The sequence below is a fragment of the Alnus glutinosa genome, chromosome 6 (assembly GCF_958979055.1).
Source record: "Alnus glutinosa chromosome 6, dhAlnGlut1.1, whole genome shotgun sequence".
Lineage (NCBI taxonomy): Eukaryota > Viridiplantae > Streptophyta > Magnoliopsida > Fagales > Betulaceae > Alnus > Alnus glutinosa.
In genome coordinates this window covers 18,808,777-18,825,534 of record NC_084891.1, presented here as the reverse complement: position 1 = coordinate 18,825,534, position 16,758 = coordinate 18,808,777, and the positions used below count along the sequence as shown (strand labels likewise).

At 34.7% G+C, this 16,758-nt stretch overlaps 1 protein-coding gene across 3 annotated transcripts; it reads left to right on the top strand.

Annotated features, from left to right (window-relative positions):
* The first annotated feature begins 807 nt into the window (after window positions 1–807).
* LOC133871073 (putative clathrin assembly protein At5g57200) lies at window positions 808–7,978 on the top strand. 3 transcript variants are annotated; one of them, XM_062308427.1, is made up of 15 exons: window positions 809–1,005; window positions 1,114–1,183; window positions 1,405–1,502; window positions 1,901–2,039; window positions 2,127–2,254; window positions 2,748–2,840; window positions 3,171–3,221; window positions 3,720–3,785; window positions 3,886–3,951; window positions 4,081–4,161; window positions 4,247–4,324; window positions 6,232–6,396; window positions 6,477–6,552; window positions 6,987–7,102; window positions 7,351–7,978. In XM_062308427.1, the coding sequence occupies exons 1-15, from the start codon at window positions 916–918 to the stop codon at window positions 7,762–7,764; spliced, it is 1,731 nt and encodes a 576-aa protein (XP_062164411.1). In that variant the 5' UTR covers window positions 809–915; the 3' UTR covers window positions 7,765–7,978. The 3 variants fall into 3 exon arrangements, with proteins under 3 accessions (XP_062164412.1, XP_062164411.1, XP_062164413.1); XM_062308429.1 differs by lacking the exon at window positions 809–1,005 and adding an exon at window positions 1,675–1,809 and having other exon boundaries at window positions 1,167–1,183; XM_062308428.1 differs by lacking the exon at window positions 3,171–3,221 and having other exon boundaries at window positions 808–1,005.
* The last annotated feature ends 8,780 nt before the right edge of the window (window positions 7,979–16,758 follow it).

Here is a 16,758-nt window from a genome sequence, read left to right as displayed (position 1 = left end):
CGCTTTTAGTCTACAACACGTTCAAAATGTTGAAAAAATTTCATTATACCCAAATATGATTTTAAGTAAGTTTTTAAGTCCCCATTTAAGCTTTTACTGAGTTGAGTACTTCGTACTCCCAAAGTAAATTCATTTTTCATGTGACACTTGACCCATTTGTCTTCAATTTGTATATGTTGTCCAAACAACTAACCGACTCACCGATATACTCTTGAATCATTTTTTTTCAAACATTTTCAAATTCAGTCTCATTCTCATAATCGAACATATAAGATTTAAAGTCTTGTCGAAAATGAGAACCATCCTTCATCCTTAATATTTTGAAAATATTATTAAATTTTTCATTTTCTATCCACTTAAACTTTCAAGACAATTAGTGGTTTAATAAATATACAGTACTTTTATCAAGGGGACAAAATGCCTTGAACACAATGGTGGGCTAGGGCTTACATGGTTGGCCCAATTATAAAATTGCCTTGGAGAAGTAGGGTGGGCAGTTTTCTTTACAAATGTTGTATTTTTGGCATTGAATGACGGAATTAACCCTGCTGACATGTGAGGCGGGCCATGCCAACTGAAAACAGAAGAGATCGAACCCGCCATTTTCTATTCACAGAAATGAATCAAACAAAAGGAAATGATTAGCCTCGGACAACAACAAAAACTACCAAAACGCCACAATTCCATTCGTTGCGCACATTTTGGAGAGACACAGAGAGAGAGAGAGAGAGAGAGAGAGAGAGAGAGAGAGAGAGAGTCGTTGGTTGTTCGTTGTTGGCACGACACGGTTACGACGAACAACATCCATCTCTTCCTTCTCTCTCTCTCTCTCTCTCTCTCTCTCTCTCTCTCTCTCTCTCTCTCTCTCTTTCTTCTCCTCTCCTCCGATCACAAACAAAATTTTTCCATCCCGCAATGGGGACGTTCGACACCTTCAGGAAAGCCTATGGAGCTCTCAAGGACTCCACCAAGGTTGGACTCGCCAAGGTCAACAGCGAATTCAAGGTACCCCCACATGGAGACATACAGCATTGATAGATTCCGGGTTTTTTTTTTGTTTTTTGTTTTTTTCAATTCTATACATTGATAGCAATTGGTTTTCTCTGTTGGTAGGATTTGGACATTGCCATCGTGAAGGCCACCAATCACGTCGAGTGCCCTCCCAAGGAGCGTCACGTTCGAAGTGAGCCTTTTTCTTTTGTTTTTAGAATGTTTATGTAAGAATTCGATAGCATTGAAAATTTGGATCTGTATAGAACAATGCTCAAAATAACAATATGGGTTCTGTTTTTTTTTTTTTTTTTTTTCTTTGTACAATTGTTGCCACGATTTCATGATTCAAATGCTTTGGTTTCGCCTTTTGTTTTCTGGGTTGATGTTAATTTTTTTTTCTTTTCATTGTAGGAATTTATTCGGCGACATCAGTGGTACGTCCAAGGGCCGATGTGGCCTACTGCATACACGCACTTGCAAAGAGATTGTCCAAGACCAGAAATTGGATTGTAATGCCTCTTCTTCTTTGAATTCATTCTTTTCTCATTTTTTTTTTTCTTTTTTTTCTTGTATACACTATTTTTGGTTTCCTTATTGCTTGTTTCTGGAACACATTGATCGGATTTTGTATTGTTGGGAAGTTCGAATTTGACAATATTTCCTAATTTATGCTTTTTCTAGAGCACTATGTAACATGGAGTCAAGGGGTTTCTAGTTATAGAAAAGTGCTGAAGAGATGTTTTATGACATCCATATGTTGATGTCTGATGCAGAAATTACTGTTAGGAGTGTTCTTATTCTATAGCTACAAACATGGTAAATTCAATAATTTACCAAAATGCAGTAATTTTTAATAGGAATAATGCTTTCTAAAATCTTGTCTTTTCTACCAAATCATGGCCTACAGGTTGCTATAAAGACATTGATAGTCATTCACAGGACATTGAGAGAGGGTGATCCTACGTTCAGAGAGGAGCTTCTGAATTACTCATACAGAGGACACATCCTCCAAATATCCAACTTCAAAGATGATTCAAGCCCTCTTGGTAAATTACATCTGCCCAGTGATTAGATTTTTATTAGTTTATTCAGTACAGTAGCATCTCCTTCTTAGACCAAATTTCTCTTTGCAGCATGGGATTGTTCGGCATGGGTTCGGACTTATGCACTCTTTCTAGAGGAACGGCTTGAGTGTTTTAGAGTCTTGAAATATGATATTGAGTCAGAGCGTTTGACAAAGTCATCTCCAGCAGCAAGCAAGGTGTGTGCTTTGCATAAATTTGGTATCAGAATCTTCTGAGTCATATATATATATATATATGGATCAAGATCCCCTACTTGACATTGTATATTCTCAAATTACGGAATTTAAGTCATTTCTTTAGATCGAAATGATTGGAAAATGCTACCTATTAAAAAGATGGCATGTTATAGTTGTTGAGAATTTAGTATATTTTTATCATGTTCTTACTCTTTATATTGTAAGAAAGCTTTGAGCAAAATGTTGTCTTTTAATTTTCTGAAGAAGAAACGTCTCTGCAAAAGTAAAGAAGAAGCCTTTTTCGAAGGAAAATTCTTTTTGGCTGCTTCGATGACATGCCATAATTTTAATAGGTGGCATTTTTCAAGTGCATAGATGTATGGAAACGGCCTAAATTCTGTAATTTGAGAGCCTACAATTTCTTTAAAATTGTAGGAGAACCTAATCCTCATATATTTCAGGATTAAAATACAATTGATATCATTAATTGTAGGTACATAGTAGAACCCGGATGTTGGCTTGTGATGAGCTGTTGGAGCAGCTACCTGCATTACAGCAGCTGCTTTACCGCCTTATAGGTTGCCAGGTAACATTTAATATGGGTTAACCGATTTGGTTGGTCATTTGAATGCCAAATACTCATAACTTTGGACAAGGATCCTCTCAATTTCAAATGGAATTGACGGTATTCATTTTATAGTCAAGATTTAAAATTTGTGCATAAAACAGTGTATATGATTTCACACTATTTAAAGTTTAAAAAAAACGTGCTAACATCGACTTCATATATACCAATTTGGTTGGTCATTTTAATGCCAAATACTCGTACAACTTTAGCCTTTGACATCTTCCCACTGAATTAGTTGCCACTTTGATGTCCTAGGATGGCCTTTCTAATATTCTCTGAGTTTTGCAGCCTGAAGGAACAGCTTATAGCAATTATCTCATACAGTACGCCTTGGCCCTGGTATGCATGATATGCATTTATATATTCCAAGTAGTGCTTTCTGCACTATAGCTGAGCAAAGTTTTTTGCAATGGAATTTTCCTTTTTTAGCAGAAATATGTGCAGATCTGCATGTTTGTGGATACATGTAATTTTTTTTTAAACAGTTTTTGAACTAAATCTTAAAATATTTTAAAATTTGGTTTGCTAAATCTTGTTCCTTTTTATATGATTCCTTCAACTTTAGTCAGTGCGTTCATTTATAATTTTGAGATCCTGTTGCCTTAGAGAGTAGTTAAATGATAGTTTCTTTTGGATACCGATGCTTGTTTGGTACTTTGGGTGTAATTGTCTAGAAAGATACTTCCATCGGCATAATGAAGAGATAACTAAACAAGAATGTCTTTCTCATTTTTCTTTTTTCACCAATGCCGTTTGGTGCTTTAGAAGTACTAATTTTTCACAGTTGTTATTATGGCTGTTTGTAACTTTCGAGTTTCAACAACATTGTTCATGTAGGTGTTGAAAGAGAGCTTTAAGGTATACTGCGCCGTCAATGATGGGATTATAAATCTGGTGGACATGGTAGGAATTTACTATGATTATTGTTGTTTGAACTACATCACTTGTATTATGTACTTTTTAGCTCCTTATAATACAACATTTACCCCACACATTCCTGCAGTTCTTTGATATGTCAAGACATGATGCTGTTAAAGCTCTCAATATTTACCAAAGAGCTGGCCAGCAGGTTTAACAATGTTCTTTGGAATTTTTTCTTGACAGTATTGATTGCGGTGAATTGCTTCCTATATTCAATGAGGATCTACTTCATAGATATTCTTTTGAACTGAAACCTTTGAGTTTTCTTGTTATACAGGCAGAAAATCTTGCTGATTTATATGATTATTGCAAGGGTTTGGATCTTGCTAGGAACTTTCAGTTTCCTACATTGAGACAGGTTCCTTTTTTGCCTCAAAAAGATGCATCTAATTTGGTGCTAAATGAACGTTATTTTCACAAGCTCTCTTTTTTGCCCTGAGCAGCCGCCTCCATCATTCCTTGCAACAATGGAGGAGTATATAAAAGAAGCACCTCAGACAGGTTCTGTAAATAAGAGACTGGTGAGAAAATAGGTCCATATGATTAGGGCTTTCTGACATATGTATATGCACAAGTCCATGTGTATGCTTTTGGTTTTGTGGACATGTATCTGTGCGTTATATGTATATGTTTATACATTGGTCTATTATCCCACCGCAGAGAAGCAGCAATATGAAAGCCTTCTCTACTGTCCAAATTTTAGCACGATGAAAGCCTTCTCTACTGTCCAAAAGAAGATACAAAGTTCCTAATCAAGCTAGGCATTTAGTCACAAATATGAGACTGAAAAAAGTGCTTTCCTTCACTGATCACCCGGATTTGGTTACTGTACAAGAGTAAAGCTGAACATAAATTGCCTTAAAATCTATTTCTGTAAAATATGGTCATGCAGTTCTGCAATTTGTGTCCTTTACACATGTTTTGAGATGATGTACTTTGGATCATCAATATTTCTACGACTTTGCATTGGTTGTTTTTGGCTTTCTTCTATGGCAAACATTTAATACCTGGCAAGTTTTCCGTAAGTCTCAATAACTTCTATACATTCAAACATCAACATAATAAAATATTGGTCCATTTGGATTCATTTCAGTCAGACTAATATATACAGCAATCATGTATGAGAGGAGCCTATTTTAGTGTTCCTGGAGACCATTGATATTGCTCTCCCGTAGGAAAGGACTGCATTTATAAAGGGGAAAATAAAAAATAAAAAATAAAAATTGAAGGAAACAGATACCATTCACATTGCTCTTTTTACCTTCTTCCTTCCAAGTGCTTGTAATCGGTTGCAATTTGATGTTTGTAAGCCCTTTCTTCCTCAGGCCTTGCATAAAATGACTTGATGATTTGACTATTATCTATATGGAAATAGATTAAAGCTGCATTATCTGATCTGGTTGCTCACATGTTTAGTATTCTCTTTATACTCTTAATAATAACTTTTTTTAGCATTCTTGTCTTTACTTTTTTAGCTAGGGTGCTTAGGTAATCCATTTGGGCAACCCTCCATATCTTCTTGAACAGTCACATCTGGACTTCATATCTTACTATCATCTTTACTTTTCATCATGTGATGACTTTTTATTCTCCTTAAGTCCTTGCCCTGGCAAGGACCGGGCTAGTCACCATTTCCACAATTCTTTGGGAAAAAAGAATCCGGAAATGTAATTCCTAGTTTGACCCATCACTGAGTTCCTATCTTTTAGTATGTTTTCTTTTCATTTTATAAATATGATATCGTAACTTGTGTTCCTGAAAACTTATGTATCAAGTTGGCCCATAATGATGTTATAACCTACCTCATGTTGCCCATTAGATATTTGAGACCCTTCTTCCATTTGAGGATCCTGGGACAGTCTTTGAACAAGGTATTTGACAGGTCTATAGGTTTGAGCATGCATGCTTGATAATGGAGAAATTTTTAGGTCGAATAGAATACCTTTTTACCATCCTGGGGTTTGCAATGCATTGGTTATGCAATGGATAGGGCAGATCATTGGATGGTGCTAGATGTTTTACATGATATATTGCTTTTGTCTGTGTTTCATTTTGTGTTTGACTATGCTCAAGTTTTGCACACGGATTTTGGACTTGTTCCTATTACAAACTTCAGTCTGAATATCAACAACCTAAGCAATTTGTAGCTTTTAGTTACTTGGTCCATTTTTCCAAGATTTTACTCAAGTCTCCACTTTTCAGTCTAATAAATGCATAAGAAAAAGTTCTAGAGCCGCTGAGTTTTCCAAATTCTTTCTCAAAATTCCTGTTCTTTGTTGGAATTCTGAAAAGAAAAAGGAAAGTTGTTTTTAGCCTAGTTATCCTCCATTCATTTTGACCTTGTCCAAATTGATTTAATATCAAATATAGTGTGGCATACGGAATTGTCTATATTTGGTTTCTAATATATGTATTTTTGTAACATCAGGAGTATCAGGAGACGGAACAGTTGTCTGTGAAAGTTGATGACCCTGAAGAACCTTCTGAAGGTGAAAAACAAGAGGAAAAACCACTTGTAGTTACAGAGGAACCTAAGGAAGAGGAGGTGGAACCTCCACCATTGATATCAACTGAAGACAATAGGGATCTGCTGGTGAGTTGTTTGTATATGTACGTCATGTTTTTGTTTTTGTTGATTTGGAAAGTTTTATTTATTTATTCAATTTTTTGCAGGGTCTAAATGAAATTAATCCAAAAGCTGCAGAACTTGAGGAAAGCAATGCTTTGGCTCTCGCAATAGTTCCACCTGGTAGGTTGCGTGGTTTCTGAAACTTGAGATATTTGGCGCACATAGTGTGACAGTTTGTTAAGGCACTCACTGTGGGCTTGAGGGCTCATTTTGTGGTTCAAACGCTCTAAAATCACTCTGCTTGAATGAATATTGCCCATTTTCCTTTTAAGCACAAAGCTGATGGACAAACATGGTAAATTGCTTTAAAGGAATTACACTGATCATTTTGATCTGACTGAATTAGTAAAAGAGATCTCTAACGGCAAACCTTTAGCATGGTCCTTTTTCTAATTCAGATATATTGATACCATCTTTATCACTTATTAAATGAAGACTAGATCCTTATAAAAAATTCAAATCTTCTTCTTCTTTTTTTAATCTTTTCCTATCACTCCCACAATTCAACTTTATTAGGCATGTTTGTTTGATAATCGATAATTTGAAATATGTAGGGAATGATTCTTCATTTAATAGTAGTTTGAGAGATATCGGTGGGACTGCGGGTTGGGAGCTAGCTCTGGTTACCACACCAAGCAACAACCCTAGCCAGTTGGTGGAAAGCAAATTGGTTCGTATTCTTTGCTTGAAACAAAATTTTAATACTTTTTATTTATGAGTAATGCTACTCTTCATACCTAATTATCACACTCATTTCACACCGGATGATATGACGTATCTGATCAACAAATTTGGTTAGTGAGATAGCTTTCATGCTCAACTCATATGTGGTCTTGGGCATCCACTGGACCTGTCCATACATGTACAACATTATTATTTGTATTCAAAATCATGAGTAAAATTTGGTTTTTGATTAAGGCTGGCGGGTTTGACAAGCTATTACTGGATAGCTTGTATGAAGATGAAGCTGCCAGGAGACAGATACAACTGCAGGATGCAGGGTATGGATATGGGGGGATGACGGTGCAAAATCCGTTCGATCAACGACAGGATCCGTTTTTAATGTCCAACAGCATAGCACCCCCAACCAATGTCCAGATGGAAATGATGGCTAAGCAACAACAGCAAAACCAAAACCAGCAAATGATGTTTCAACAGCAGCAACTCAACACCATGATGGTACCTTTCCAGTATCAATCCCAATATCCTCAACAATCTCAATATCCTCTACAACAGTTCCAACATATGGCCTCTTCTAATCCCTTTGGAGATCCATTCCTTAGCCACCCACAAAGTTCAATGCCACAGCAGGGAAATCCCAACCTGATTTAGAGGTTTAGTGTTTTTTTTTTTATTTTTTTGTTTTTTTTTTCTCTTAATTTGATTATATTCTTTAATTTTAGGAGTAGGGAATCCTTTTATTTGTTTTGGAGTTTGATAATCTCATTCTTTGTTTGCTCGGAAAATTGTGAAATGCACGATTTTCTGTATCGAAGAACTATTTGATATTGAATCTAGGCAAAATGGATGTATTATTTTGATCGTTTATCATGTTTGCATAATTGCTTCTTGAGTTGCATTCCTGCTCAAAAGAGTTCTGATCTCAGCATACTTTTGCATCTTGGAGTCTTTGAAATGTTCGTTGATAGGTTACTTTTTTCTTGCTTTTACCAAGCTCAGGAGATATCCAGTTAGGGTGAGAAACAATTAAACCATTCATAAACAGTTTGGATTCAATTATGAAAAGAACTTTCTTATGTTCCTTTTTTTAATGAGAAATGTTATTCTTCACACTATAATCATACTATGATGATGTGGCATGGGCAAGTAACCCTTGGATCTTTATTTTTTTTTTAAAAAAAAATCGAGAGCTACTAGCCCATCCCATGTCAGCATAGTGTGATTGTGGTGTGAAGTATGTCATTACTCATATTTAATAACTTAGTCAAGCTCAAGTCCATTTTCACTCTACAAAAATGCTCAAACTCCAAAAGAAATAATATTTCCATGAATGAGCAAGGAACTTGACTTGTATACATAATGTAATATAAAGCTGAGATTCATTCATCTTAATTTTTGAATAAGATTATTAAAAATATCAAATTTATGACTTTTACTTGGTCACTTGGTTATATAAATGGTATAAATTGTTAAAACAGTTTCCAGTACGGTGTGAATGGCACATTCTTCGATTTTTTCACACTCCCGCAATCACTATAAAACAACTAAAATTAAGAGACCCTGCTGGGGGTCTCACTCCGATGCCTAAGTTAGTCTCTGAGATAAAAGTATGCTCAATGTATAAAATAATTAGTCTATTGTTCATGTCTGGCTAAGAGGTGGAGTTAAACTTGAATTAGGTTTTCTACTTCAACTTCACCTAGGAGCGTCGTTAGAGTCTGATTGGACTTGGATTCCTTACCAGTAGGGGTGTACAAATGGAGCGGTTATAACCGCTCCGCAACCACTAACCGTATAACCGTTTTTAAAAGCGATTATAGGGGTTATGGAAAGCGGTTAATAACCACTAACCACCTATATATATATATATATATATATATATATATATATATATATATATATATATATATATATATATATATATATATATATATATATATATATATATATATATAATTAAAAAAAAAACAAAACAAAAAAAACTATGTTTACAACTTCAAGGCGTAACAGACTAACATTCCTGTTTACACGATTTTTAAAAATTTAGTATTATGACTTGATTGTTTGAGTAATGCTACATATCACCCTCTTGTCCTCCTTTTGTCACCCCAAAATTGATGTAGCTTTTAAAATTACCATTGGATCAAAATTCAATAGTGATCTATCATAATTTTAATGGTAATTTTAAGAGCCACATCAATTTTGGAGGAATAAGAGGGTGATATGTAGCATTACTCTGATTGTTTTGGTCTTGAGTTGTCATTTGGATTTGCAGAATGAGGTCAATTTGTTATGCAAAATTCAACATCCAAATATAATTTCTCTACTGGGTTACAGCGTTTATGGCGAGACAAGGTTTATTGTTTACAAACTGATACAAAATGGGTGTTTGGAAACTCAATTGCACGGTAAAAACATATTAATCTCATTCTTCTTTCTCATTAAAAAACCTGGAAAATGTAAGGTAAAAAAAAAATGGTGCAATTAAATAAAGCTAATATCTTTATTTTCAAAATCTCTTGCTGATATATAGGACCTTGTTGCCCAAAAATTAAATATAAAAAATAAAATGTCCAAAAATTATTAAATTCTTTTTTGAAAACAATTAAAACATGCACAAAAACCTGCTCAAAACAGGTCCAAAGCCCAAATTAAAAAGCGGTTTTAAAACTACCAGTTATAAACACAATAACCGTTATCCGGCAGTTATAAAAATAACCGCCTCCGCCAAGGCGATTAGCGGTTACGGTTGATAAAATGCAATAACTGCCTTAGGCGGTTGCGGTTAGTGGTTTTAGCCAATAACCGCTGGTTATAACCGCTTGTACACCCCTACTTACCAGCCCTGGATTGGTATCCCAATTTGTCTTGTAATAAGATTCAATTCCGAATCTTTATAGATTAGATTTGGACCGAGAGTCCTATCCCAATTCAATGAGTCCTAATTGGACCCGAATGTTATTTACATATATTACTAATACACAATCATATTAATATGTTAATTAATTAATTAGTTACATTATTAACATATGTTACATAATATGTTATGCCATATTATAGATAAGTCGTGAACTTACACTTGTATCTTTTCCACCTATCAAACATGTGTTGTTTCATAGTTGAACCACCTTTAGATATTGGATTCAAGATGGACCTCGTAGCAGTTGCGACAGTTTGGCATAGTATATCGATCCAATTACGCTTGAGGACTGATTGCAGGATTCTGAAGATCACTCATGGTAATTAGTACTTTTAGGTGATGTTGTAGGCTTAGCATTTGAGGCTCGATTGTGTATTAAGGATTTAGTTTGGACCTTTTTATATTGATGATTTGTATAGCATGATTTCAATCAATGTAATGACTATTAGTAGATGCTCTGGTTTTAGCTAATGTTGATAAAACATTTTTATGTTTTCGCTGATTAGTATTCTCTTTTTAATGAGTATAGATCTCTGAGTCTTATTCCTTGTGGAATGAGACTAGAAGATGAACCGTGAAGTTAATTACCAGTTAATTAATTTCTCAGGGCGTTACATTTTCTCCCTTGTTTTCTTTGCAAGGTTGTCTCCCTAGATTTGCCTTAGGGTTTTCTCCTTGTCTCTCGGGGTGGCTCCATGCCTCCTTGTTTTTCTTTAGGGTTTTCTCCCTGCCTCATTCCTATAAAAGAAACGGCATCAACAGGTGCCCAGTCTCTAGATCGGGGACACTTCAATGCTTAAGTCAGCTTTATTTTTTTATTCAGAATATCTATACTCCCAAAACGTTTATCATGACTTCATTTATCTTAAGTATATTGTTCTTGAATCTAGACTGTTAAAATTTTAACAGGAGATCTCCTGTTTTTTTTTTTTTTACATGATGGAAACAAGATCCTTTATAGCCACCATGTTTAGCTACATGAAGTACATATTGTTAGGGGTCTTTTTGGATTTGGGCCCGAATTCATTTGTGACCTTCTAAGTGTGTTAGTTCATATAAGGCATGATTAGCATAGGCAGCTGTTGGTTAGGGTGCATTTTGAGTAGGGAGAGTCAATCCCAACATTCATGCCAATTTGGTGAATCGATGACTACTGAGGCACTATGACTTGCAATAAAACCAATTAACGCATGATTCTCACAAGAAAGTATAAGAGGACCTACACGAGCAATCGATAGCAACATTAACAATAGTTTTGTTAACGAGGACAATGCAATTCAGCAATGATATGGTTCAATAATAATGTGGCTCAATAATGTTATAGTTTTAACGGTGATGCGAGGGAAATACAACATAAACTTCATCAAATATTATAGTGTTCAAGAAGATGAGTATATATATGGAATGTGAAAAGTAATAAGTGAATAAGGACGAGAGGATGTGACCCAGTAGTTGTAGAGTATGACAATTCTTCCTTGGTTCAGCTATAGAATGACCAATTACCCAACAGTCATATGGATAACTCTTGAAGAGCATTGTTTTGGATTTTGGTTAATGTAATACCTGGAAAAAATAATAAACAAACAAAAAAGCATAAAACTTAGAAATAAGGGTAAATTCAGACTTAGGATGCTTGATAAGCGAGGTACAAACTAACATGGGTTAGCTGGGGTGTCAGGATAGGATAAAGATCGAAAACTAGAAGTTCAAACTTAGAACAACTCAAGAATTTGATGTCTCGACCAAACATGTGAAGTACACCATCCAGAAGGGAAATCATCGACTATTGTCTGGACGGATTCAGTAATGTGTCTGGACAAGATTAGTTAAACGACTAGGATCATCATGCACACGGGGATTGAATGGATGAGATTGATAATTAATCCAAGATATCTATTATAGTTTGGACCAGAAATGTTGTTCATCCATACGAGACTGGATCCTCACGTGATGACTGGGGATTGGAGCAACGGGACGTTGATGGGAGCTAAATTAAATGTTTCATATGTCCTTACGTCCGAACAATCCTAATAACACGTTAGGACAAGCTCGCAAAATGGGCATAAAGTTGCCTATTTAAACAAATATGGCTTAAGGGAAAACATTTTGTTTTGCTTTTTCCATCCGTTTCGGACACAAAAAAGTGAGGGGAGAGTATTGAGAAGGGGGATTGAGTGTGTGAGAGGGAAAGATTGCATTCTTGAAGGATTTTGGAGCATGAGTAGGTGTTGGAAGTTAAACGAGAAGGAAAAAATCACAAAGGTAAGCAATTTTCTTACCCCTATATTTCATGTTGTTTTTAGTGTTGTAAGTGGTTAGTTTGCTGGCAAATGTTGATGGTGGTAGAATGCTAAAGAAGGTTAGTAGTATGTTTTAGAAAATGGAGAAAAACTAGGTTTTCTTAGGAAAAAAAGAAAGAAAGAATGATTTTTACATATGACTGTTGAAGCATTTGGTGTGCATGTGATGGAGTGTGAGTGGTGTGTTGTGTTGTGAAAAGAAGTTTTGGACGGGTGTGAATCATATTTTGAAGTGATTTTCGAGTGTTCATTCGAACGATTATAGTCTCGTCCGGACGAGCGTGTGAAAGTAACACAAAAAAGGGAGAACCCATGGTAGCCGTTTGGCACCGTTCGGAAGAGGCCTCATATCGGGAAAATCTGAGAGACTCACTTGGTAACCATCTAGATGAGTCTCGGACAAAACAACTCGTTGGGTGTTTCATTCGGATCCTGTCCAAACAATTATATCCCAAATTGGGACCTAAGGTTTCCAATAAAAGTTTGGGGATTATCTAAGTCCAATAAGGCCTTAGAGCTATAGAATTCAAATAGAACATAATGCCAACATGGTATACTGCAAACTAGTTTGGGAATGAGATCATAGCACTTAACTAGCGAAGGACTCAAGCAAGATTTGTAAGTAGAGCTTCCACTCAACTGTTAATTAAATTAAATGATTTACATGACATGTGTTTTATTGATTGAATGCCTTAATGCTCAATGTTTTAAATATGTACAACATGTATGGATTTATAGTGAATAAACCCCTCTTTACAATGTTGATGTATGATGATATTATGTTCACAAGGCATTTGATGTGAAAACCCGAGTTCAATTCTCGGAATGCCCCACGACCACGTTACAAATTGTAATTTTACCTATAAAAAAAAAGGCATTTGATGTGAATGATTTAAATAAAGAAATTTAAAGAAAATTTCATGTGCATGACATGTGATGAATTAAAGACTAAAGGAATAACAAAAAGAAAAGATAAGTAAAAAACATCATATGAGACGCGCCAACCTCCATTGTACGAGTATGAAAGTATGAAGTCATGGTGAAGGGGGAAAGTTATATAGTTATAATGCTTTTTATGTTAAAGTGATATGATATCTTATGTTAAACAAAATATAATGTTTCGTGGTAAAAAATATGATGCTTTATGTTAAAGAAATATATTATGTTTTATGTTAAAGGGATGCAATGTTTTATTTTAAGAGTTATGAAGTTTTTAAATAGTATGATGATTATGTTAAGAATTATGATGTTCTATATTAAATAGCATAATAGTTTATGTCAAAAGAGACACAATGTTTGAATTAAAAGAGATATGATTATTTACGTGCATTATGGTATGAAAGGGTGTTTACGAAGGTTGCATTTACTAAAGATATGTTTATGAAAGTATGCTTATGAAAGTAGATTTATGAAATGTACATTTACGAAAGATATGTTTATGAAAGCTAGGTTTACAAAGGGTATATTTACGAAAGTTATGTTTATGAAAGTTACGTTCACGAAATATATGTTTACGAAACCTAGGTTTACAAAGGGTTGTTTACAAAATTTATGCTTATGAAAGTTATGTTTACGAAAGCTAGGTTATGAAGACTATGTTTATGAATGGTATGTTTACAAAAGTATGACTACAAAGGTTATGCTGACAAATAGTATATTTACTAAAGAAATGTTTTACAGCGAACCTTTGTATTTTAGTAAATGATTATGATGTTTACAGAGAGTGTTTTTTAGGTATCCATGTTTTCAAGTTTTAACCTAGGCTCATCTCATATGTTTCTTGCGAAAAAATGTTTACTCATTGAGCCGTGAACTCACTTTCATCTGTAAAATATGCAAGGGAAGAGCAGCCATATTAGGTGATAGATATGATTTCCAAAAGAATTATGATTGTATAGCTTTTGGAATAGTCTTACAGATAATATGTTATGTAATAATGACAGTGTGATGGATATTGATAGACTTTGGTATGTAAGTAAGGTGTGATTGGGACTTTTGATGTATAATATAGACAAGTACAATGATGATTACGGTATAGAGCTATGGTAATTTTTGTTGATTATGTTTATAGTTTACAAAAAAAAAAAAAAAAATAGAAATTCTGCTATATATGTGTTGGGAATTGGTTTGCAAAAATATGTTTACGCAGTGGAAAATAAAATTCCCAAGCTAAGATCAAACTTTAATAAGAACATGTGAAGAACTATGCTATTTTAAAATAAATTGCAAAACATAAAGTACTTACTTGAAGAATTCAGCCACTACTTGGCTTTATGGGCAAGATTTTGCTCCTTACTTCTCAACGAAGAACTTAAACTAATGAATAATGAGACATTTAGATCTTCTCACCAATGACTAATGATATCTAAGAGAGTGGGCTCTCAACTTACTGTTCAGAACTTAAACTTATTATTGAGAGTTAACTCAAGAATATTAGTTCTTAGTAAAAACTAAAGAACTGTTGTAGTTGCTTATATTTTTTGAATAGTTACAGGCATATCTATTTATAGGCTCTGAATACTAGCAGAGCGAGAGAGTTAAGCAATCTGAGACCTTTAGATCTTCTCACCAATGACTAATGATATCTAAGAGAGTGGGCTTTCAACTTGCTGTTCAGAACTTAAACTTATTATCGAGAGTTAACTCAAGAATATTAGTTCCTAGTAAAAACTAAAGAACTGTTGTAGTTGCTTATATTTTTTTGAATAGCTACAGGCATATCTATTTATAAGCTCTGAATACTAGGAGAGTGAGAGATTTAAGCAATATGGAACAAGTTGTAGCAAAAGTTCTAGTTGAACTAGAACTTCCCTAGGGGTGGACGACTAGGGTTTGGAAAACCTTAACTTTCCATCTCATGGAGTTGACGCATGGGGCCAAGGAAAAATTCTCTGGCCCATGCGTCAACTGCAGTCCCTTTGGGCTTGGGTTTTATCCCAAAGCCCAATCTCCCTTCTTACATCTCATGTGCAGTTTATCTCTAACCCATGTTTTTAATGAATAAAAACAAACAGCCCATCAAATAAAAAGCCTGATATGGTTAAATTAAATCAGTTTAGTGAGAGACCTAAAGGAAAATAAAAACTAGTCAAAATAGTTCCGACTTATCAAGTCACTATTTAATTACAATTGATTTCACTAAACAATAGTAATTACACTCTGATTTATATTTTTTATTAAACCAATTAATCCTTTAAACTTATTTAATATTGACTTTTTATTCCTCTATGAAATCTTCCATAGCAAAATTTAAGCCAAGATACTGCAATTTAATTCTCTACCTCTTTTTCCTTGAGTCACTAATTTTATTTATTATTCTCGTACTCGTGAAAGACTTATCACATTTACATTATATTTTGGTATCTTATACCAAAATGATATGGCCAGAGACTGAGAATAATCAAATCCACAAAATCTATCTCAAGGGAAAATTTCTTATCATTTTAATAAAGGACTTAAATTCCTTCTTGAGAAAAACTTTCTCACAGTGTTAATTGCAATCACCCAACGCACGAAGAATGTTGACCATCAATTTAGTCTTACCCATAAATGTATCAAAGCGATCTATACTTCACATCTGAGTACACAATCCTTTCAGGATTTAGAATCAGTATCATAAGTAATCTTGGGAGTATGAGTTTTTCCCATCGACAGTATTTTAGTGAAAAAACAACTCTCATGGTCCGTTCAGTGCATAACACCTACACATCAACCTGAAGCCTCCAACTTCGTCTGATCAAGATAAATCACAAAGATTCGATGTGTAACAGTCTTCACAAATGGAATGTCCAATTCCATTACTGACTACAAACTATACAAAGTTTAAGACTACAAGGATTATGGACTAAGACCTTGTGTGATAACCCTGTTACTCATACCATAGACCATATTCAATATAATACAAGGGTCTTTCACATGCAATATATACATTATCAATATTAAGCATATAAAATATCATGTATTATGCTTAAAATAGATCAATGAATAACAACTTAAGAACTTTATTCATAACAAAATTATATGTCAATAGTACATTGTGATTTAGGGCATAAACCCCAACAATATGATCTCAAAGTATAGTGTTAGCACTCCTAGGTAATTTATAAATCGCATAAATATTGGGGGTGTTACATTGAGGTTGGCTCAAACCAACCCCTTAGGACTGTCTTGACCACCCCTAGAATCCCTCTAGGTGCCTTGAGCCACCACCAAATTCCCAATAGTGGGGCCAAGCCTAACCCCAAAGGACTTTAGGGGTTGTTCGGTGTGATACCCCAATTATTATATAAGGTTAATTGAGCTTCGAAATGGTTAATGGCTTTGATTAGGTTCGTTAGGGATTGTTGGAAGTAAGAATGTTGACTTCTGTTCATGGCCGAACGTTCGAAGTGGGATAGCCGAATGTTCGAGTCAAACCCTGATGCC

Coding starts and splice junctions, on each gene's coding strand:
- LOC133871073 (XM_062308427.1), top strand. CDS start 916: ATGGGGACGTTCGACACCTTCAGGAAAGCCTATGGAGCTCTCAAGGAC. Junction 3,952..4,080: donor ACCAAAGAGCTGGCCAGCAG/GTTTAACAATGT, acceptor CTTGTTATACAG/GCAGAAAATCTTGCTGATTT. Junction 6,553..6,986: donor TCTCGCAATAGTTCCACCTG/GTAGGTTGCGTG, acceptor TGAAATATGTAG/GGAATGATTCTTCATTTAAT.